The following is a 12124-nucleotide window of genomic DNA, read 5'->3' on the forward strand; positions in this document are numbered from 1 at the left end:
TCTGTCTTCCAACATCTCAATGCAAACATGTTACATTTAGTTAATGACTTATGCTGAAGTCATTCCAGAGAGTCAGTTGCTAGTAAACAGATAAATCAATCAAATGCTTGTAACCCTGAGTTACCAGAAGAGTGCACCTGTCAAATTCTCTCCTTTACTTTCATAGTTTTCAATATAAACACCTTCACTGAGCACCTCCAGAGACCATTCATTTGCTGCAGCATTTTTTTCTGCTGCCCCCTTAATTCTGTGACCTTTCATTAAGGATAAAATTAACTAAAAATAAATTTTACATGTTTAATAATTGTCCCCAGTCTAGGAGTGTTTTCAAGATATAGTGTAGGTTTTTTTCCCCATCCAAATGACTTCTGCTTTGTCATTTGAAGAAGAGTGTCACTTCTATATATGTACTGATATATAGCTCCTGTTACTATAGCATCTGTGCACATCACAAACAGCAATGAATAGTGTGCAGCATTGCTGTGAATTCACCTCATGTTACAGCTGAGATGTCTGGCACAGAGATGTGGAGTGACTTGCCCAAGCACTCAGGTCAGTTTGTAACATGTTTGTAACATGACCAGGATTTGAACTCAGAACCACAGAGCCACCCTTCCTTGCTCATCATAGGTGATGATACTCATTCACTGATGGGTTCAGCTGATGATATGAGTTTCTATTTCATTTCAAAATCCTAGCAAGATACATTGAAATAATTTGTAACATTTCAGACATTTGTATTAATATAGTGTGATAGCACCGAAAACATACAAGATGGTTTCTAAACTCAGAGAAATATTTAAATGTCTGAGAACGGATACAAAACACAGTAATATACTGTATTGCTGATAGGGCCAATCTTGCATAGTTTGATAGGAAGAAGACTCACTAAATGCTAATTTCCTTAATCCTTTTCTTTTCCTAAACACACCCCTTTTCACAGATGCTCGCCACTCTTACCTCTTCCTTCATTTTTTTCCTATTCGAACACAAAAATCTATCTTAGGTCTGTTCCCAATTACAGCATTTTGCACACACAAAAGGACTTTAGATGCAACCACATCACTAGATGACCACTCAACTTTACAGTGTGAGAATAGTATTGTTGCCAATGAACGGGTTTGATTTTTTGAGCGCCTTTGTCTAACATTTCCTTAGAAATGCACTAGTATTTACATTTCCATATTAAGAACAAAGAATCAAGGGTACTCAGTTTACAGATGGGTAGGCAGGCAACCTGCAGAATAATTTTGAGCATCCAAAATGTTTGAGACTGTGGCAGAGATTTTCAAAACACTTCATCTCAACCTTCACATCTACTGCACACTGCTCTAATTTTGAGTCCATGACTTAAATCTGTTGTAAAATGTTTGCAGAACTCATCTCCTGGCTGACTGCAGAAGGTATTCTTTGATGTCGTAACCATTATTTCCTTCTCATAGGTCAAAAATCAGGAGTTGCCTTTCTTGCATGATTCATGGTATATGACCCCACCTTTTATTAATGGTAACTAAGACAAACTATTTCATCTATTCTTTCACACTGCTGTGCTCAAAGCCTTCAGTAAGCAGGAACATTCTTTTATGTAAGTCTGGTTTTGTCAGTAAGTGCAAAGAATTTGATACTGTCCATGCAACATTCCAACCCTGTAGTTCTAGTCTATATATTTTCTATTTGATTATACTAACTCTGTGTCTTTTAAATTGATGTAGCCTCCCTCACTTTTGGCTTTCAGCACCAATTGCTTAACCTAATCCCATTGCCCACTGGAAACTTCCCTTCAGTAGCAGTCAAATCTTTGACCATACATAGGAAAAAACCTCAGTGTTAGTTTTTAAATAGTCAGATACTGTACTAGGCATTAATTTTAACAATTTATATAAAAGTGTGCTAGATTCTGAACTAGAATTTGATAAGACCTAGGGTTGCCAGCACCACCAGGCTCCTGGGGCAACAGGACCACTGGCCCCTTGTCTCTAGGCTTGCAGCCACCAGTTCTCCCACCACTAGGCTCCAAACCCCAGGGCTCTCTGGTCCAGTTTTGGGAGGCACAACCTGTACATTTGCTTGATTTTTAACTGAAACCAATCCAGTGCTGTGTTTAAACCAAAGTGTTTGGTAACTCCATTCAAAGTAACAAATTGTTGATATTGCTTCCTTACAGTAGCAATGAACCTTAATATCTGAACTCTCCAGGAGGGGCCTAGACAGTGCACAATACCCATTTGCAGGAAAATTCAGGACTGGGCATGTGCTTAAGTCACCTGGCAAGTAACAACCAAGACTCGTGGAAGCTTGAGTTGAACTGGTGTGTACTTGGCAAGTTGTTGGGCTCAGTTCTGCTGCACCAGGGCTGAAGCTATACACAGACACTCAGGAGCCGTGTCTACACGTGCACGCTACTTCGAAGTAGCGGCACTAACTTCGAAATAGCGCCTGTCAGGGCTACACGTGTTGGGCGCTATTTCGATGTTAACATCGACGTTAGGCGGCGAGACGTCGAAGCCACTAACCCCATGAGGGGATGGGAATAGCGCCCTACTTCGACGTTCAACGTCGAAGTAGGGACCGTGTAGTCGTTGCGCGTCCCGCAACTTCGAAATAGCGGGGTCCGCCATGGCAGCCATCAGCTGAGGGGTTGAGAGACGCTCTCTCTCCAGCCCCTGCGGGGCTCTATGGTCACCGTGTGCAGCAGCCCTTAGCCCAGGGCTTCTGGCTGCTGCTGCTGCAGCTGGGGATCCATGCTGCATGCACAGGGTCTGCAACCAGTTGTCGGCTCTGTGTATCTTGTGCTGTTTAGCGCAACTGTGTCTGGGAGGGGCCCTTTAAGGGAGCGGCTTGCTGTTGAGTCCGCCCTGTGACCCTGTCTGCAGCTGTGCCTGGCACCCTTATTTCGATGTGTGTAGACGTTGGCGTGTAGACGTTCCCTCGCGGCGCCTATTTCGATGTGGTGCTGCGCAACGTCGATGTTGAACATTGACGTTGCCAGCCCTGGAGGACGTGTAGACGTTATTCATCGAAATAGCCTATTTCGATGTCGCCACATCGAAATAAGCTACTTCGATGTAGGCTTCACGTGTAGACATAGCCAGGGTGTGACTTGCATGATGTGAGCAGCCCAAGCTGGGAGCTACAGCAACAAAGTGTTGTGAGGCACCCAGGGTTGCAGGGGAGGTGGTAACACAACCCCTCGCTGGTCTGGATTTTACCCCAAAATGTGACAGTGATGAAGTCATTATATGCAGAAATATTCACAGCTCAAGGAGTTCTTTCTCTATCCTGCCCCTTCTCTTCAAATGACTCAGACTGTACAAGCCAGTCAGTGTAGAGGGATGAGTAGGGTATAGGTTTGAGGAGACAGAGTAGAAAGGACTCAGGGGAACCAAAAGGACTGTGCCAAAAAAGAGCTGCAACTGTGGACCAGGAGCCATTTTTGGTGCATAATTTTCCTGATGTTTTTCTGTATCAGTATGACTGTAGCCATTAGCCAAAATGCTGGCATTTCTATGTATACGGAACAGATAATAACAAATAGTTCAGGCTGAAAACTGAAGTCTTGAAGGAAGTTTCATTTGATAATTGAGGTGTCACCCCTGTGAATTCCAAACATTGTAACCTTGAGGGAGTGTCTGAGTGCTGTTAATTTTTTTGTTTTTTAAAAAAATAACTTTCCTGAGAGAAATGTAGTCGTGGGAGTGTTAAGTAAATGTGGTAAATGGTAAGGAAAGCAGACCAGGTTATGATTCCCTTGTAAATCCAGAGGTGCTCACCTGAACTCAAAATTTACATAGGTGTAAATGAGAGCAAAATATCTCTCTCTCTAGGGGTATGTCTACATAGCAGTCTTATTTCAAAATCAGCTATTCTGGATGAGCTATTCTAGAATAGTTTATTTCGAAACAGCACTGGTACACACAAAAACACATTTCAAAATAGCACTTAGCTATTTCAAAACACAGTTTCTACACACATGGAGCCTATTTTGAAACAGAGCCATTAGATACACTATGGCTTATTTTGGAATAAGCTATATTCCCTGGCTATGTTTACACTAATGAGTTTTTTCAAAAAAAGATGGGGATCTTTTGAAAAATCCCACAGAGCATCTACACACAAAATACATTCTTTCAATATTAAATCAGAAGAATGCAGCACTTTTTCTGATGGCCCTCTTTCTCTCCCAGACGAGGAAAGGTGCCTTTTTCCAAAAGATTCTTCCAGAAAAAATGTGTGTAGATGCCATGGGGCCCTTTTTTTGGAAAGAGCAGTCCTCATGGTACCAGATTTTTCAATCCCTGACCCATTCTTTTGAAAGAGCAGGGCTGTGTGGACGCTCACTATCAAAAGAGCAGATAGATTTTTTCGATCTGCTTTTTTTGTGTGTGGATGTGCTCTTTTGAAAGAAGTTATTTCAGAAGAGATCTTCCAGAAGAACTTTTGAAGGATCGCTCTAGTGTAGACATAGCCCCTGTCTTAACAGCACCTATTTCAAAGTAGGCACTATTCCTCATAGCATCAGGATTACTTATATTGAAATAAGACAGTTGTTATTTTGAAATTATTTCAAAATGGTGGTAGCATTGTGTAGATGGTAGGATAGCTATTTTGAAATAACTTTGCTGTTTAGACTTACCCAGTGAGTGTTTGAATTAGTTCATAAATGGATACGTCAGAAATTAAAATCTGTATGGGCATGGTATGAGGTAAACCAGAATATATTGCATGATAAGAAATCACCTTTTATTTACTTATACATTTGGAATTCTCCACAACAACAAAAATGAATTTATAAGAAATATATAGCTTATATAATATTGTTTTTAATTTTAAAAACATACCAAAACTTGTTTTCATGCAATAATATGTTGAATTGGAATCCATGTAGTAAATTGTATTTTTCATGCACTTTCGTCCCCTCTGCCTCGTCAGCTCATTTAATCAATTTCCACTTGGATCTGTAACAGCCCAAATCCTTGTGCATGCTACATTCAAAAACATCAGCCACAATCTCAGGGCTTGTGTACATGGGTACACGCAGGAAAGTTAAGGCAAATCAGCTACAGCTGTGAAATCAATGTGCACAAGTTAAAGTACATTAAATCATGTGTGGATGCTCTCATTTAGGGATAAAACAGTCTCATTTAATTTACAGTGATCTAGGCTACGTCTACACGTGAAGCCAACATCGAAATAGCTTATTTCGATGTAGCAACATCGAAATAGCCAACGTCTACACGTCCTCCAGGGCTGGCAACGTCAATGTTCAACTTCGACGTTGCGCGGCACCACATCGAAATAGGCGCTGCGAGGGTACGTCTACACGCCAAAGTAGCACACATCGAAATAAGGGTGCCAGGCACAGCTGCAGACAGGGTCACAGGACGGACTCAACAGCAAGCCGCTCCCTTAAAGGGCCCCTCCCAGACACAGTTGCACTAAACAACACAAGATACACAGAGCTGACAACTGGTTGCAGACCCTGTGCATGCAGCATAGATCCCCAGCTGCCGCAGAAGCAGCCAGAAGCCCTGGGCTAAGGGCTGCTGCCCACGGTGACCATAGAGCCCCGCAGGGGCTGGAGAGAGAGCATCTCTCAACCCCCCAGCTGATGGCCGCCATGGAGGACCCAGCAATTTCGACGTTGCGGGACGCGGATCGTCTACACGGTCCGTACTTCGACGTTGAACGTTGAACGTCGAACGTCGAAGTAGGGAGCTATTCCGATCCCCTCATGAGGTTAGCAACTTCAACGTCTCGCCGCCTAACGTCGAAGTTAACTTCGAAATAGCGCCCGACACGTGTAGCCGCGACGGGCGCTATTTCAAAGTTGGTGCTGCTACTTCGAAGTGGCATGCACGTGTAGACACAGCTATAAGCTCATGTTATTCCTAAATGAGAACATCCACACAAGTTTAACAAGTGGACTAGAGTCATTCTCACTCCCTCTCATTGTCTGGTCCAATGATTGTTCTACTGTGAATAAATATTTAAATACTCATTGGGACAGACTGAGAATGACTCTGTAGTCCACTGTGACCTAGGGACATCTTAATGCCAACTGGCAGAGGACACCAAGGCACACAAGTTTTTAGAGGGACCCTTTGGTGATTAATAGTTCACCAAGGTTAGCATGGAGGGTCTCTACTGATAAGCCAATAGCCTGCTGGTCATCATAATCAGGAAATAAATGTTATGGAAGTTACATATCTATTCTGAAAATTATAGTCTTAAGGTAGTGCTCCTCAACCTATTTATCACTGTGGGCTGTATCTCCATAATATATCTACTACCTATATGCTGCCCCCCAGCCCCAGCAAGGATGTTACATGGGTCACAGATGTGTGCTGATTGGGCCGCAGGTTGAGGACCACCCTCTTTTGTTTTGAAGGTGAGGCAGATTACCAGGAAGTGACTTGCCTTGGATAATCTCCTTTCTGGCAGGAAACAATAGATGCTTTTCTCCAAGTCTGGTTATATGGTTTGAGCATTGGCCTGTTAAACCCAGCATTGTGAGCTCAATCCTTGAGGAGCCATTTAGGGATCTGGGGCAAATAGATTAAAAAAAAAAAAAGTGGGGGGGATGGTGCTTGGGTCCTGCCAAGAGGGCTGGGGGTTTGACTTGATGACCTCCCGAGGTCCCTTCCAGTTCTATGATATGTGTGTGCATGTATGTATCTCCAGATGTATATTGTCTGCTTCTCCTGAGATGTTTAATTGACTACCAACCTGTTGCTAATCAAGAGGTTTGAAAATCCAGAAGAGAGGAAAGTTACAACAAAAAAAACGTCAGTAGGAGTTGGCTTGTTTATGAATCAGGGCAAAGGGTTGTTCCGATGTATGTATGGGTGCCAAGCCAACAGTGGGGTTTGCCTCATGAAAAAAGGGTCACACAGCCTGCCTTTAAAACACGGGTGAACAATTAGTCATGAAACTATCTTGTTAATTAAATCCAGGCTCTGGGATGCATGTTCTAATTTTCTTTTCTCTATAACCATTTGTTTCCCATAGTGCTATTTGCTATTACTTTGAATCTCTGTGCTTTGTTTAATAAACCTATTTGCAATTTCAGTATAAATATATCTAAGCACTGGAAGTTAAGTGGAGTGGGGATCTGAGATGGAAATGGTAAACTGGGCTGTTCCATCCCAAAGCAGCATATCTGTGAATGCTCCGAGCATCCAGTGGGACAGGGGCTGGACACTTCACAGAGATGCTTACAGTGTGCTTTATACTAATCTGTAGAGCATGGTTTCCCAAGCGGGGGGGTAGGGGTGCCCCCCCGGGGGGGCTGTGAAGAAATTCGGGGGGGAGGTGCGAGGTGACCCAGCCCCTTTATCATTTCCCGCACCTGAAGAAAGATCTGGCCTTTGCTTTCAGCTCTCAGCCCCTGCCATTTTATATGGGTGACCTGGTGCAGCCACTATAAAAAGCAGGAAGCCAGCAAAGACCCATGTGGAGCTGGCTGCCTTCTGTGAATGAGAGTGAGCGTGGGCTGAGAGGGAAGGAGGATGCGGTTAGATGGGTGCTGGGGGTGCCTGCCTTTGTGGGAGGGCAGAGGAGGTGCGCTGTTGGGCAGCTCACAGGGCTTACGGGCCTGGCCAGCTGGCCAGCTTGCAGGACTCGTGGGGCTCAGGTGGCTGGCCCTGGCAGAGCAGGACTTGGGTGGCTGAGGCTGGTGGGTGGATGGCTGGCCCTGGCAGTGCAGGGCTCAGGTGGCTCGGGATGGCAGGTGGTCAGCTGGCCCTGGCAGCATGGAGCTTGGGCAGGCAGCTTGGGTGGCTGGCCCACGGCTGGGGTGGGTGGCTGGTGGGTGTGTGGCTGGTCCCTGCAGCATGGGGCTCAGGCGGCTGGTGGGCAGGTGGATGGCTGGCCCCAGTGGTTGGTGGGTGAGTGGGTGGCTGGCCCCAGTGGTATGGGGCTCAGGCAGGCAGCTCTAGCAGCACAGGTCTCAGGTGGGCAGGCAACTGGCATGGGCATCTCTAGAGGGTGGCACAGGGCTCAGACAGCTGGCCAGCTGGGACTGCACCACGCAACCACAAGGGACCAAGAAAAATTATTTGTGATTATTTTTAAGTAACATTTTTATATCAAGCTTTTGTGTTTAATTCAAAGTGCGAATTGAATGCTTTGTTAAAGGGGTTTGGATGATGGTAAAGGAGGTGGGGGTGTGTGAGGGTTTCTCAAAAATCAAAAGGGAGGCATGATGCCGAAAAGTTTGGGAACCACTGCTGTAGAGAGTGGGGCCTGCCTAAGCTCAGAGGGGAATGGGGGTGTTGCTGTGGCTAGTGGAGCTGGGGAACTGGCCCCCATTAGAGACAGACAAGGCTTTCTTATGCGAGGGGCAGGTTTTGAAGAGGCATCTCATGCCCCCTAGTACCACCAGGGAAGTATCACTTGCCATGGTTAGGGCACCTAAGTGGAAGGTGAGAGACCAGGGGTCCATTACCCCATTCTAATCTCTTTCATTATTTATTATTCAATAGTTATTCATTAGTCCACATAGTGGAACAGCTTCAACAGGAGAGATTAAGGGAGCCACTCAGCAGACTGACTCTCTCATTGCTCAGGGGTTAGAGCACTCTGCTGAGCACCGGGAGACCCCTATTCACATCTTCATTCCCTCTTCTAAAGATAGAGAGCAATTGAATCCACCTCTCCCACAGCATAGGTGATTGCTCCAACCACTGCACTAAAAGTGATAGGATGGACACCACTATTGCCTCCTCTGGTGAAGCTGGTGAGGTTCTGAATGGGGTCTGATCCTGCAGGCAGCCTCTGACCTCTGTGATTTAGGCACACAAACTTCCCTTGGTTTGTAAACTGCTCTGGGGCACAGATGGGAGATAGGTGTCTGGACATCTAAGCTGTGTCTACACGTGCACGCGACTTCGAAGTAGCGGCACTAACATCGAAATAGCGCCCGTCGCGGCTACACACGTCGGGTGCTATTTCGAAGTTAACTTCGACGTTAGGCGGTGAGACGTCGAAGTCGCTAACCTCATGAGGGGATCGGAATAGCGCCCTACTTCGATGTTGAACGTCGAAATAGGGACCGTGTAGACGATCCGCGTCCCGCAACGTCGAAATTGTGGGGTCCTCCATGGCAGCCATCAGCTGGGGGGTTGAGAGACGCTGTCTCTCCAGCCCGTGCGGGGCTCTATGGTCACCGTGTGCAGCAGCCCTTAGCCCAGGGCTTCTGGCTGCTGCTGCTGCAGCGGGGGATTCATGCTGCATGCACAGGGTCTGCAACTCGTTGTCGGCTCTGTGGATCTTGTGCTGTTTAGTGCAAGTGTGTCTGGGAGGGGCCCTTTAAGGGAGCGGCTGGCTGTTGAGTCCGCCCTGTGACCCTGTCTGCAGCTGTGCCTGGCACCCTTATTTCGATGTGTGCTACTGTGGCATGTAGACGTTCCCTCGCTGCGCCTATTTCGATGTGGTGCTGCGCAACGTCGATGTTGAACATCGACGTTGCCAGCCCTGGAGGACGTGTAGACGTTATTCATCGAAATAGCCTATTTCGATGTCGCCACATCGAAATAGGCTACTTCGATGTAGGCTTCACGTGTAGACGTAGCCCTAGAGTGAGGCAGCAACACACATGCCCAGAGGCAGAAACTTAGGCACCAAGGGAAATTTGACCCTGAAAACTTACACACTGAGTAAAAGGGGGCACCTATAGACTTGGGAAGGAGTTTTGTGGATGACAGTAGAGCCAAAAACATGGATTTAGATGCATCACTGGAGATTTGCTAAATCTGGGTTTTAGGCAACTAAATACCTTTGTGGATCAGGGCCTAGGAGACTTGTCCAAGTTCACACCAGAAGTCGTGGAGTAGCAAGAGATTGCATCTGAGTCTTACCTGCACCAGGTCCTGTCCACCACTTAGTTCTACACTGTCACTAAAGCTTAACACAGCCAGTTATCCACTCTGACAACAAACCTTATTAGTAATTTCCTTCAGTGCCCTTTCCTCAATCCAGGGCTGAATCCAGTCTCAGCACTATTTTCATCAAAAAATCACATTCATACATTGGTGCAAAAAATAACTGAAACAAACCACCTTGTTAAACTTATTCCTGTTAGCAGTGAAGTCTCTGATTAATTGGAATAAAGCAAAATTATGTTGTGCTCCTAATAAAGTACACAGACCTCCCCCCAGCATAGAGAAAGTACTTTGTCAGGAGCCACTAGACATTGTCACTCATTGAAAGAGCCTTATTATTAGTTACCCTGCCTGTATCATGCCCCACTTCTTTAAATAGCACTGTATCTGATGGAACATCCAAAATACCAGGTGCTAAAACCCATATGAATATCTAATGACTATGACTCCAAACAGTCATCATTGTTTTACCAGTTTCCTAACATGAAACCACCAAAAACTGCCACTTTGCCCCTATTTTCATGCTCTGGCATCTCCTTTGCATAGAGTATGTTTTTCTAAAGGAAAATGTGCTGAATACAAGATTCAATCTCGTCTGCAAATATCCTTTTCCTACTTATCACCACATTTAATGCATTTTAAAGGAGCAATTCAGTGCGAAATAATCAACAGAAGGCATCAAATTAAATGAACAACAGTTGCCAAAGTAAATCTGCTTCTCAATTGCATTCTTGCCTCTGTTTCAGAAATGGAGGGAAAAAATAGAGTTAGGATTGTTTGGAAAGGGAAATGGAAAACATGATTGTTTCACAGTTGTGCACAGCTTTGGAAATGGGATATATATGAGCAGTAAATGAGAGGAAAAAATAATTAAATTAATAATCAACAGACATTAAATGTATGAAAGAGAAAATCCATATAATCTTTAAATTATAAATTGAAAGTATATATAGTTTCATATTGTAGTGTGCTAACATTGTTCTTATTATTTTTAGGGTTAATAATACATTTTATTTAGATAGCTTATGTGTATCGGATTATCCTGGGAGCTTTACACTAAAACTGGTCAATCAATAAAAATCAATAAGGGAAAAGTAAACATACGTTTACAAATACACATGCAACACATTTTAAAACAAAATATTTTCCCTTCTGTAATCAGCTACAGAGAACTCTAATGCAGTGAAATCAGCACTAAACATTACTTCCAATAATCATTCCTTGGTCTTAAATGATCACTTTACAGTGGATCCAAAGTTTTCCAGTATAGTTTGACCTTTAGTTGAACGTATGTAAGCAACCAATACATTGCTGGGACCTTATGAGAAGTTTCACAGTACCCTATATGACTTACTTTTACTGAAATACCTGATTGCATGTTTCTGTTCTGTAACTGCAAAATACCACAATAATACTAACAATTTTTCTCTCCATTAAGCTGAGCACGCCCCTGCTGCATCCGTTTCTGCTTGCTAGCTCCAGCAAAGGATGATTCAGCAAGTGGCAATGCAGCTGACATACCAGCTTTGTTTTCTGCTGAAGGCATGTTGGCTCATGTTTTTCTCAGCTTACACTGTTTAAACCAGTAGCGCTGGTGAAGGGTTAGGTCTTCTCCTATGTGATTCTCTGATGTGTTTGAGGCTTTACGGTCTCTCTTCTTTGACTTGACTGCTGTCTAAACAGATGCAGCAAAAATGGATGTTAGTAATGGATGGCGTTCCATTAATTTGCAGTGCTTTCTCTTGGAAGTCTGTGTCATTCCTATTTTAAGCCTGCAAGCTACGTATGGGTTTTACTTGCCTCCTAAACATTGTATTATGTGACAGCACTGCATTGCAGGGAAAATGATACCACATCAGTGCAGGAACTGCTGAAGTACTTAGCATCAGCACAGTAATGTTTGCCAAATGGAGGAAATTTGGTTTGTTTTGATATCTCTTAAGAGAACAAACAAACACTTAGACTCTTTCCTTCCATCAAGTGTGCAGAATATTACTATTTGTTACTTGTGATGCACCAACGATATGTTTAGTGCTATATGTATTGCAAATACACAGTTCCTGCCCCCAATGGGTTTGCAACCTAAAGATTGTTACCTTGTGCTCTCAAGGCCAGCCCTGAGTAGCTATTTAAGGCCCCCAAATGAAGCCAAAATGCTGTATTTCCAATGTACTGGGCATAGACAAAAGGTAAAGGACAGTCTGTGCTTAAGAACTCTGCACCCTGTGCAGGAAGAGAGAGGG

At 44.3% G+C, this 12124-nt stretch overlaps 1 protein-coding gene across 2 annotated transcripts in view; it reads right to left on the reverse strand.

Moving 5' to 3' along the window:
• CAST (calpastatin) overlaps window positions 1-11338 on the reverse strand; it is a 116762-nt gene extending 105424 nt beyond the window's left edge. Inside the window, exon 1 of one of the 2 annotated variants that reach the window (XM_074995307.1) lies at window positions 11301-11338. In XM_074995307.1, coding sequence (XP_074851408.1) covers window positions 11301-11315 — 15 coding nt within the window. In that variant the 5' untranslated portion in view covers window positions 11316-11338. The remainder of the gene's footprint in view (window positions 1-11300) is intronic. The other variant, XM_074995308.1, reaches the window with a different exon arrangement.
• Between the last annotated feature and the right edge of the window lie 786 nt (window positions 11339-12124).

Source organism: Carettochelys insculpta, chromosome 5, assembly GCF_033958435.1.
Source record: "Carettochelys insculpta isolate YL-2023 chromosome 5, ASM3395843v1, whole genome shotgun sequence".
Classification (NCBI taxonomy): Eukaryota; Metazoa; Chordata; order Testudines; family Carettochelyidae; genus Carettochelys; species Carettochelys insculpta.